Below are 12,632 nucleotides of genomic sequence, written 5' to 3'. Positions count from 1 at the left end.
GTAAATCTAAAGAAAACTCTTTCCGCCTGACTATTTCATAGTCTGCTTGGGTGCAGCAGACAAAAAAAAAAAAAAAAAAAAAAAAAAAAAAAAGAAAGAAGAAGAAAATGGAAAAGTTACAGATTCAACTTGAAATTATGTGGGTAATGAAATATACAGATTTGACAAAGAAAACTCAAACACTTGTTGGCTGTTAGTAACCAGGTCAATACAAAACAGAAAAAAAGCTCTTAAAATTTCTTAGACACGTAAAAGCCAAACTGTTGAAGCAATCGGAACACAGAGTAATTTTCTCAATTTACTATTTTAGTCAGTACTGCAACATTGCCAAAATAAACAGCCACACAATGCTTGCCAGGAAATAATTCCTAAGGGGGTTAGATATGTCCCCATATATATTATTTTAAGCAGAGCATGTAAAAATCTGCATGCATATATGCACCCGCACTGCATTATTATTAACTATGAAAAATGTAACACTATCACTGCACAAAGGTTTGAAACAATGATAATACAAGCTTTTCACCTGAATTAAAAAAACTTACCCATTGTCAATGGAAAGTTTTTCCCGCAGTCTGAGAAACCAGAGAGAAAAATCATATATACATTTGCTTGAATACACACTCACTTCTATAAGTCTCAAAGGAAAGCTGCATCACAGAACACTTTATTAACAAGTAAGACAGATCTATTGTCAAACGACAGCCATTTAGGTAATGTTATTGGGCATATATAATTGTTATATCACAAACTTTATAAATTTAGTCTAAGATTCCAAAATAAAAAATATCGAAATTCTAGGACAGGTCTTACATTGACCAAAACATTTTTAGTATGACTGTATTCATACATGCAAAGCAATATACCAGTAACACGTAAAATAAACAGTATGTATTAGTTAAAATATTTTCTTCTAAAAACCAGCTGGATAGACACATTCATAAGGCACCAAGTACAATAAACACCAACTTAACAGGTACCACAGCAATACTCAGAAATTAGCTTGCTTTCATGCACACAACACTGTCTGACCTTTCCACCAACTGACGCTTCTTGTGTTTTATTTTGCTAGCCTCTCTTATTGAATCCCATTTTTTCAGGTCTTCCTCACTGCAAGGGCCAGAGATAAAATGTTTAGGTTTTGTTAACCGAGATGACTGACACAACTGAACCTTTCGTGTCAACATGTCCTCTTTTTTGAGCGCCTCTGAAGGATTAAGTACTCTTCCTTGGTTATCTTCCTTTTCAGGTCCTGTGCGTTTCTTAACCAAACAGAGAAACTTCGACTGTATTTCTTCAGGAAGGGTCAAAGGATCAGGAAATGGGACAGCATTGTAAATTTCTGGTGCACCTGAGAGATGGACCTCTCTTGACTCAGTCTGGGCCCTACGAGCAATCATGTCATCCTTTACCAAGTCAGGAAGCTCTTCGGTTTCATTGTTCTTCTGTAACACAATATCTTTTTCAATTTCCAGTACTTGAGTTAAAGGGGTTCCAAGATTGATCACTTGATTGAGGTGAAATGTTCCAGTTTTCCGTGCAAACAAATCATCATTTTCCAGATCAGGTATTGTAACTATGCCATGTTCAGACTCCATATTTGTTGACAATGGAAAAGAGTGTATAAGTCTAGGACCAGATGTTGGGTCAATTTTTTCTTTATTTTCAGAAGACATCAAATCAGAGGTTATTTTCTGAAGAGCCTGAAGTATTAAAAATTGACTGCAATATCCAAAAAGTAAACAAAAAAAAAAAACTTTATCAGACTAAATGTATGAGATTCTTTTCAATTTGTGTTCTCTAAAATGCTTTAAAACCATATAAAACTTAACATAACACACTTATGGTTATGATTTAAATGGCTATAGGGAGTTAAGCACACCAATATCCAACATGCAAATCATGCCATCGTCACCACCTTGGCTTTTCTGATGAATCCACTGCTTTCTTGCTCTCTTTACCAATGAGGATAGTGTCCATTTGTGCTTCAGATTCCTTATCTTGTAAGACCTTGGCTTTGAGATTTAGGACTGCAGCAATATCAGATGTCCATTCACAGTCTTCAACAGCTCGCTTACTGCAGTAGTCATTACAATAAAATATTGAATGAGATAATCAATCTGGTTTGCAGATATAAAGTATTTCACAACAATACTACTGTACCCTAGTGCTTACCAAATCTTACTCAAGTCCCAACAACAGTGCATGTTTTGTATAAAATAGGTACAGGTATTCAATTTATATTGCATAAACACAATTTACCCTGCCAGTGTGTATGCAACGTTACCTGCAGAACATGCACCATTGTGGGACTCGCCATTAAAAAGCAACATGATGATATAAATATATTAACTCCAGTCGTGCCTGATTGAAAAGATAGGCAATCTCACTTTTCACTTGTTTAACCCGGACCCAACAATAACATTTTTGCATGGTATGTTATGCAAAACACAAGAACTTAGCAATATCCCTAAAGTAACTACAGCCCGAAAGCAGAGACAACGGGAGAGGAAAGGCTTCACTCAAACACATAACTGGGTAACTAATAGGCAAACAACTAATATAGCATAAAAAAAAAAAAAAAGAATGCTGGTATGTCTGCAGTATTCCCATATAAACTTCTACAGGTCCTGATTTTCTAAATACTTCACATTGTACAGAAAGCAAAAGATGTATTTAGTGAAATTCTGCTAGCTAATAGCAATACAGCTTGCCCCAGATACACTGCAGTGCATATGTGTAGATTACTTTAGTATTTATAATCTAACATATTTAGACTGCAAGAGAGACAAAAACTAAAATGTTTGAATCCTTCAACATGTATGTCTGCTTTTTGTTTTTTTGTCCTCAGAACAAGAAATCCTGGTACATGTACAGCCAAATGAGGAACACAAACCTGAATCCCTGAAATTCATTGTACCATTGTCGAGAATGAGTCCTAGTCCGCATTACTTTCTGAGCTTGATCCTTTATTTGTTCAGATTTGTGAAGAAATGCCTTTTCATTCAAGTGATGTGGAGGTAGGCTGACTTTTCTAGCATAGAGGTCATCCTTGATAATATTTGGAAATTCTCTTGGAAAATCTTCATCTTCATCTGAAGAAGATCTGAGATAATCTAAATGGCTTATTAGCACAACTTTGCTCTTCTGAACCAATCCTTGATCTTGGCTAATGTACAAAAAAGGCCAATTGGTTACTAATGGTGCAACGCTTAATCACTTCACGCAGCATGCGTTTAACAAATCCAGAAACACGGCAAACATTTGGTTTGTCTTACCAGGAATCACCCACTTTCAAATCCTTAACAAGCAGGCTTACATTATTCAAACAAGAGGTAAAAGATAAATATTCACACACAAGAAAGACATTATGAATTCCCAATGGCTAACTTCATAACTCTGACCTGAATGGACCTTCCAGAGAAGTCACAGGTGTCATTTCTTTTTCAGATTTGAAAGGTTTCACAGAGTCTGTATTGAATGGAGCATGAAGAGTGGAAGGTGTAGCTGGCTTGGCATTTATGTGAAACTTTCTTTGTGCTAAATCATCAAGTAGCAGATCGGGTAACTTCCCATCATCCTCAGAATCTGAACTGCTTCAAAAATGTTTTGCAAATTATTTATCTGAATACCTTATTTCTACAAAGCCTCCTAAGCATCACAGCTTTGGACTTTCTATAAAAGATGTTGCGCACATATTTGAAATGTAGTGAAAGGTAATACCTAATAGAATACTAATATTTATGTATATTTAAAAATTATTGTTAAAACTGCACATTAAGCCATTTACTATGACTATTAAAAAAAAAGACTTATTAAAAATACTTTCATTTTTATAGAACTACACACGTAGGTAAAAGAGGGATTATAACCACTGTCAGCTAGAACACATGCAAGGCACACATACCTAGAAAACGACCCATCTGGCTCTGTGAAGACTGGGTTAGCCCAACTCTTTCTGTTGTCCTCATTCCTATCTACCTTCTTTTTCCTCAGGGGTGCTGGCATGTAATTTATCGGTTTTGCTTTACTTGGGAGGAACTGATTGAAATTAGCAGCTGCTTTGGGCTCCACTGCAGAAATACGTCTGTAAGACATGTCATTTTTAGTTGAGTCTTGCATTTTGTAGGTCAGTTCAGACTCTGCGTCACTTTCTCCACCTGAAAGATAAAATAGAAATAAAATAAGATTTATATGTTGGTGTACGCAATTAAATTAGAGAAAAATGCATTACATATTATACATACATTAACAAGTGGATGAGGTATTTACAATATCTCTATATCTTGTAGGTATCTCTACAATATATGGTGAAACCCATATTTTTTTGTAGAAGGTGGACCTGATTAACCCAATCATGATTTAATATTTTTAGGTTAATTATACATTTTTATATAATTATAAAATATTTTGATACTAATGTTTTGATTTGCTATTCATATAGTGTGTAACAAGCTCTTGGCATTACAGAGTTGGTTGCATACTTTACACAAGGACACAGCACCATTTATTGGTCACCAACAATAAAGCACAAACCTCATTTTAAGCTGCGTACACACTTGCAATTTTTGTCGTTGGAAAGGATCTTTCACGATCCTTTCCAACGACAAGGGAGTGCACGATGCATGAACGGTGCTGTACATACAGCACCGTTCATGCTCTATGGAGAGGGGAGGGGGGAGAGCGATGGAGCGGCACCCTGCTGCGCGCTCTCCCCTTCCCTTTCATTAGGATCGGCTGTCGTCCATCGTCCGTGGATCCGGCAGGTCGGTCGTCCAGACGATGGACGACACCGACTGTAAACACGGCAGATTTTCGCCCGATAATTGGCCGATGATCGAGCGATAAAAATCTGACGTGTGTACGTAGCTTAAGAGTAACTGGCCCATCATAACCAACCTAAAAATACTAAATACATGTAAAAAGGGAATATACAGACCCACACTTACATACGCGCTTTTGAAAATATGTTTAAAAAAATACCCTAACAAGGGTGTATTAATTCAAATATGGCAATTTAAATATGTTAATGTTACTGATATCTCTATTACCATTTTGAATGATAACTGTGATGGCCTCATTTTTTGCCCTAGGTTTATACTCGAATTAGAGCATTTACAAGTAAACACCTCGGTTTATTTTTCAGATCAGTTTATACTGTAGCATACCATATAAATACAATATGCTCACACATTTACATACTGTTTGCATATGTATACAACAATCTAATTCAAGAATAACCACAAAACTTAAAAAAAATGAACTACTGTTTGTCTTCCAAAACTTTTTTAAGCCTTGTAATGGTTTTATATTTAGAAAAGGTAGGGAATTTTAGGAGTAACAACTAATTTTATTTGTACATAACAACAGCCCCGCTGTTAATTTGGTATTTGCTACAACCACTGTTTTTTTTTTTTAAAGTTTAACTATAGCTTCAAGCTAGCACCTTTATGAAAGAAAAAAGGCTTCATCCAACCCCACCTCTTTCTCAAGTGCCTAAACCTTCTTCTAGAATCCACAGTTGTAGAACAGTCTGTCCATTTTTTATGTGTCACCAGAACACCTAACAAATTCAAAAAAGGCCAATAAAAACATAACAGAAGAATGTTGTACTTGTGCACTGCTTGCTAAGACTAATCAGCCTGTGTGTCAGCCTCCTACTTTTAGGAAAGGAATAAGAAAAAAAAGGAAAGAAATAGAGAAGGAAGGAAATAACGAAGGAGGGAAGAAAGAAAACAAGAAAGATAAAACAGAAAAAAAAGGAAAGAAAGAAGCATGAACTTAGAAAATAAGAAAAGACTAGGATAACTAATTATTAAAGGTGAACTGGACAAAGTGTCGCACAGATTTCATTATACACTTATTCCAAGTCATTGTCTTTGTATTTTTTTTTTCAATTACAAAAGTATGAAAACACTTCTATCATCAAATCTATTAAAAAAAAAGAAAAAAAAAAACCCCCACACACAAAAGATGAATAGCACTTGGCAAGGTTCATTCAACTGCAGTGGCCTGTACATGCACACCAAGATTTTTAGTAAAAAAAAACACTGTCTCAAAAACAATCTCCTCCTAAAACATATCCATTAACCATGAAAAGTGTACCGTAATAAAGTCATGTCAATATTTAATTCCCTCATAAATACACCAAAAGAAAAAAACAAGTATCACTAGGGTGTGTTGCAGAACATCACAATGCATAACAAAACAAAGCTGAAAATAGCAGACCAGCTAATTGGTGGAATCTGAAAATGTGGATCTTTCTATAGTTCTGCATAGATAAGGAATATTACCACACAGAAAATATTCTGGGGAAAAAAAAAAACAACTTTCCCTACTGCCACACAAATATGTAGGTTTAAAAAAAAAAAAAAAAAAAAAAAAGCCTTTTACCTCTGTTATATAGACATTTGCTTAAATCTAGGTTTAGGCATTCCTCAAAAGAAGCCCCAAACATAATTTGCCCTCATTACAAAAAGCTACCCATGCTACCAAATGCTCTGATTTCTAGCATCTGCATCTACTTGATTGTCTTACAGGGCAATTTTTAAAAATGTAATCTAAACAAATGTAAAGAAAATAGATTATTTTTAAAAAGTCTGATTATGTTGTGGTTTGCAGCTAATTAAACTGCCCTTCTATTTTATAAGCATCTGTTCCATCTTTTCTCTAACCAATATCAAAGTAAATGAAGGATAATTCACTAATGAAAATGCATGAAAAAACTATTTTAAAAATCTTAGGGAATGTGGTTGACAAACCTACCTTCACTACTCTCTTTAAGGGTTGTATCTGAAGAAAAGCTGGTGTAAGACCTGGAGCCAAAGGAGTCCAAGCTATCCCAGGAGTCGTCCCTTTTATGAGCAGTATCAAGATTTTCTCCTTTCTCACTGTACCATAAATCACCACAGCCACTGTCTCTACCGCTTCTCTTCAAAGTGCTGGATTCCTCTAATGCCTGCAAAGGGTGGTACACATATTAGCAACACAGTAACATGATTACTTAAACATACAGAAGCAAAAAAAAAATACAAATAATAATTTTACCTAGGTAAAGGACACAACAGAAACAAGGTCCTGAAAAGTGTGGATGATATAACAGAGAACAGTGTTCAAACCAGAAATGTACAAACCAGAAAGGCGGGTGGCAGCCCCTGTATTGGGACTCAGCTTAGCAGTAACCACTCGAAAACAGTCAGGTGGTTACTGAAAAGTGCCGGGTGGTGAGCCCAGCTAAAAGGGGCTGGGGAGAACACTGTAGAAAAATGTATATTGACATGAGTATTCCACATATTTAGAGTTTTACATTAGATGTATGCTTTACAGAACATGTGTAGGTTTAATAGTAATAACATATACAGATATTGCACGCATGAGTGAAGCCATGATCATACCACATCAGTAGCAAATAACCTGGAATATTATGGACATTACAGACTGCCACTGCTTATTAGAGCTGGTACAGATCACTTTTACCTTCATACTTAATTTTGATACTCTACACAATTTCCCTCGCACATCAAAAAATGGCAAAGATGCACAGCTAGTGGCTCCTATTACTGAGAATAGTGGATGTCCCAGTAGTGTAACAAATTGCCTAAATTAAAGCTTGGTAAAGGAACTAAACAGACTGGAGGACTGAAGCAGTATTGGTCTGCTGTCCAATTTGTCCATTAAAGGGCTGCATGCATCACTTAGAGTTTGATATTCAGCCCTTGGACCCCTAAAGTCAATAGTGGAAGTAGGAACACCAACTTTTTAGTGGGATATATTGCAGCAATCTGAAACAAGTAGCATTTCTCTAGACTCCACAGGCACCTGTAACCTTTCTACATTCTTTGACTGTGTCCAGAAGGATGTCCACATGTCTGAGTTTTCTGTAGAAATACATATGTTGAATATTAAGTGTTGTCCCTTGGTAATGTCAGGGGCCACTGTTGAGCTCCCCTATACCTCTTAAGAGGATTACTATTGGTCTACAGTGTTAATGTTTTGTTTGAGTGCCAATTCATTTTGCTACAGTTAAAAAGACAATTACAGAAAGTTTTGATCCAAAGGAGAGGAGCAAACTTTAGTGAACTCATTTACACAAGAATTTGGAAAACACTTAGTGTTCATTTGTCTGTGCTCTTCTATTACAGTCTAATACTTTAAATTGTCGGAGAGTGCATAAACACATTAGTTTAAGTCTTTGAAGATCTTACAATCTTGTGACATTACTTGAGTTACAAACACTCATCCTCCAAAAAGACTTCTGGACCGTGGGACAGAACCCCTATTCATGCTGTATTCAGCTTGTGTCCTAGCTATCATTTGAACCATGAAACCTTACTTTACATTCTCGTGCAAGGTACATTTTATTTGATCATAACTGTAATAAAAGTAAGTTTCTCTTAATCTAACCTCTAACCTGAAATAAGTCTTCATATAAAATATGACAAATGAATGTGTAACCTGATTAGGTATGATCAAATGCAGACATTAGCAAGCAAATGACTCAACCTTTAGACTTTTCAGGTAGTTTCTAAAGACAAGTGAATGTTTCGCAAACTGGAACTGCCACACCTGCTGCAAACCTGGTCTGTTTTTGATTGCTGTTTATTTCACTATTTTGGATACAACATAAAAAGGGAGGTTATACCGTACATTCCTAACAAATGACATTTAGGTGAAAAATATTTCCTAAAGCCAATTCACCTAAAAAGGAAGGACATATATTCAATGAAACCATGACAGGATAAGTATAAGCAATGTATTGGCTCAATCGATCACAAAGTAATAGGTCCTCCTCTCTTTATGCAATGGATGAGGAGTTTTATGAGATCAGACCATCAAATCTCAGTCACTAAGATAGGCTCCCTCACTGGCAACAAAAATGTGTGGGAGGTTGGAGAGGGTCAATCACCACCACTACATGGAACTGTTGGAATACGCCCAACAGAATTGCACGAAATTGTGGTGCGAAGGGGACTGGCATAAACATATGAAAAAAATGTGTACAAATGTAGAAGAAGAAAAATGAAATAGGGTGCAATAAAAAAAAAAAAAAAAAAAATTGAGGGAATGTGCAGTACGTCAATAAGAACTGTACTTTGACACTGTAAGGTATGACCGCTCCCTTTTCACCACATGACAGCTTGTAAAACATATTTCATGTTCCAACTCCTACAAACACAGAAGCTTACTGTACAATATTAGGTGCAGCCTGGGATTTAAAGAGACATTCACCTAATGATTTAATTAGCATGCATCACAGAAAGGCTTTCAGTATATTATTTGGGAAGTTATCCCATCAGTAGTTTAGAAGGGGGAAATAAAAAAGATAAAAGAAACGATGGGGAACTACTAAACTACTATTTTATAGCTAAAGTGTGTTGAATACAAACAGGTTGTTTACATTCAGGTGTATAAGACAGACACTGCATTTCTCTAGAAATAGTCAGACTATTTTTTTCCATATATCCGTTTAGAAAAAATTAAATGTTAGCCAATTCTAAAAGATGCAATTGTACATATTTCATAAACCTTCAATCCAGCAAAGTGTAGAAGCACCCATGCAAACACATACTGTCAGCCACCCAGAAAAAAGAAAAGCTCAGATTGAAAAAGAGACCAAAAACAAGGCACTTTCGATCTACCTATCTAATAAAAACCATTTTCTGAAAAGTGAACCAATAGGTATGTTGCCTGTGCTATACACAGGGTTAAAAATTGATTAAATTTTACCAAAATGCATGCACATAAGTACAGTGTATGTGATGAAATTTACTGTTACTCTCTGTCCTGCAATGTTTTACCTGATTGGACGTTAGGAGAACTCTCAAACATTAACACAGACAGAAATCAAAAAGCTTTTTGTTTAATAGAGTGATGGAAAGCTAGAACCACTGTAGGATGTTTATTTTTGTCTGTCCCTAACGCACAATTTTGCTTGCTTCCTCTATGGTTGGAAATTACCCGTCCCAGATAGCAAATACCTATCGCTTCCCATTCTATTCAAAACTACAAACGTTTTTGACTTTATAGAGTTTAAAATCTTTAATTTTCAAAGTGCCCCAGATCACAAAATATGAACAAATGCCTTTACTCATTTAATATGCAATTACCTATTTTGGGGATTTTCAACCTGCCAATACCTTATTTTGAATAATATGAACACAGTTTTTTTTTTTTGCTCTCTTACTTTAGTCAGAGTTTGTCCCAGTAATCCTTCAAATGCCTTCACGTTAAGCTGTGGACCATTATAATATGGTAAACTGTGTGCTTTTCTCCCGAGCCAATATAAAGTGATTAAAACCTTGGTATAAAAAGAAAAAATAAATTATTACAAAAGAAGCAAACCAAAAATAAAGTGAAGTGAGACCATTGTGCTATAGAGGCAAGGGCATGGAGTATAGGAAGAAGGAAAATAACTGCAATTTCCAGTATTTCCTAACCTATATGCCAATATGTTTGGGCATTTGGTCAACTTGCATCAGGCAGGTCAGTATTGAAGGCGATATCCCTTTTGCAACAATCCCTCCAATCTTTGCATGATTGCTCAGTGGCTCTCAAATTTTTCTAATACTATAGCTCTTCTAAAACGCCAAATTATTTATTAGGAAGGGTTCACTTACTTTAACAATATATACAATATACCTAGTTATTACTCATCACATACAATACATTAAACCTGTAACGAACAGTTGGATCTGAATTAAAAATTCTAAAATGCTAGATTAATAATGAATAATGCTGAATCTGAATGCTAAATATAGTATGTATTTTATGCAGTGTTTGGTTTAGGTGGAGAAAAGGGAACTCCTATACGGTTTGCTTAGTCAGATATATAATGTACCACCCTCTAACACATCCGGACTGCTGTCAATAGACTAGGGTTTTCCCTAAGTCAGGGGTATATTTTGCCATGTATGGTATTTCTGCTGCTGTTCAACCCCTGTAACTGATTCAAATCACCATTTTCAAAATAAAAACAGTCTGCCTTAAAGAAAGTAACCCAAAAAGAGAAGCTTTAGATAAGTGTGGGATAAAAATAACAACAATATATAATAACAAATTGGATATACAGCATGTTCCAAAAATATACAGCAGTTCTCCTCCTGGTGTTTCTTTCCATCTAATGAGAAATTTCTTGTTTTTAAGGGATTGTGCTAACCAATTTTGGAGAAATAGTGTTGGCTTCTCAGGGCTCAGTTAATTACATTTGTTTTTTTTTGTTTGTTTTGAGACCATATATTACATTAAATATGAATGGGTACCACCAACGGCTAATGTTAAGCCCCAGAGCATCACCATTACTAGACAGTCACATATTTTAAAACCTAAAGAAAGCAAAAAAAAGTGCTTTGAAACAAAAGGCTTTAGTGTTACATCTACCAGAATATTTATACTATATAAAAGTAACAACAAATGCAGTGCAAGGCAATACATACTAAAATTCAATAATGTACAAATGTACCAATGAACAATATAACACTAAGAACACCTATCCACTTACACAGAAACTGGATACTCCATTTCATGCAAGGACAAAACTTCTATAAAATACACCAATACTTACATTTTTTAATCTTCTTTCGGTCTCTTCCTGCCTGAAAAAAGATTAAAAAGAAATAACATGAGCACACAGCTATCATAAAAACACACAATTGTGACATAAAATTGTAGGTTCCAGACACTAATGAGTGATTACCAAGGACCAGCACACCCTGATCCAGGCATGCCCAATCACGTGGAAACATTCAATAATAGCTCAAAACAGTGTTATTGTACAGTATTTTCCCATAACTAACAGGAAAGGTGAATAGGCCATTTAAACGTTAGGGAGCAGCATTTACGTCACTTGGAATTGGATGACAATATTTTTTGTGCTCTGCATAGAGTGCAATTATATACCTTGATCCTAAAGTTAGAAGACACCCAATACTGAATGCTAGGTATAATAATTATATAAAGTGAGAAGAAAACTGTAGCAGCAAACAAGATGTTGGTAATATGGGCAAATTATACAGCAGAAGACTCCCTCTCACCCCCGCCAAATTACAGAATAACGTGTGAATTTAGAATTCTCCACACCCTTTTGGACGATGCCATTTAGCACTTTAAGCAGCAGTATCAGAGATGTTCAAGTCCCATGCAGCATGTCAATCATTCCAATCACTAAAAATGATCACCAATTATTATTAGCGGCTATTACTTAGGAAACAAAAAAAGGCCCAAAACAAAAAAAACACAAACGGTAGGCCCTGAACAATATATATTATAAACATGCACTACCCAAAGGTATTTCCAACTATACTCAAAGCTGAGTCTAAAAAGGAATTTGGTAAAAATCTGCAGTCAGATCCACAGAAAAAAAAAAAGTGTACAACAGTCACATTTGATCAAGGTTTTTATTTTCTCTCTGGGTTTTATGGCATTATTCTTAACCCTGCCTAATTAGCCCAAAATGATGGCATCATGCCTGAAGCCAGTTCACCATGAGAATAGTTAGTATGGAGATCAACAGGTCTAAAGATCTAGAGCAAAGGGAGGGAAAAATGAGAGGAAATTGGGTCTGGGTGTGTGTGGGAGTGTGTGTGTGTGTGTGTGTGGGGGGGGATGTCTGTTTTGATCCGTCAAAACAACTTTCA

General features: G+C 35.6%; 1 protein-coding gene across 11 annotated transcripts in view; it reads right to left on the bottom strand.

Moving 5' to 3' along the window:
• The window catches only part of LMO7 (LIM domain 7), an 87,972-nt gene that overhangs the window by 23,446 nt on the left and 51,894 nt on the right, over nt 1-12,632 (bottom strand). For 4 of the 11 annotated variants that reach the window (XM_072410684.1, XM_072410668.1, XM_072410691.1 and 1 more), the window contains exons 6-14: nt 11,561-11,591; nt 10,184-10,297; nt 6,766-6,958; nt 3,908-4,160; nt 3,405-3,596; nt 2,897-3,169; nt 1,919-2,077; nt 1,033-1,722; nt 546-575 (exon numbers count right to left, since the gene is read on the bottom strand). In XM_072410684.1, coding sequence (XP_072266785.1) covers nt 546-575; nt 1,033-1,722; nt 1,919-2,077; nt 2,897-3,169; nt 3,405-3,596; nt 3,908-4,160; nt 6,766-6,958; nt 10,184-10,297; nt 11,561-11,591 — 1,935 coding nt within the window. The remainder of the gene's footprint in view (nt 1-545; nt 576-1,032; nt 1,723-1,918; nt 2,078-2,896; nt 3,170-3,404; nt 3,597-3,907; nt 4,161-6,765; nt 6,959-10,183; nt 10,298-11,560; nt 11,592-12,632) is intronic. The other 7 variants (XM_072410724.1, XM_072410750.1, XM_072410741.1 and 4 more) reach the window with 5 other exon arrangements.

The sequence above is a fragment of the Pyxicephalus adspersus genome, chromosome 1, assembly GCF_032062135.1.
Source record: "Pyxicephalus adspersus chromosome 1, UCB_Pads_2.0, whole genome shotgun sequence".
Classification (NCBI taxonomy): Eukaryota; Metazoa; Chordata; class Amphibia; order Anura; family Pyxicephalidae; genus Pyxicephalus; species Pyxicephalus adspersus.
This window is presented reverse-complemented; position numbering and strand designations above follow the sequence as displayed.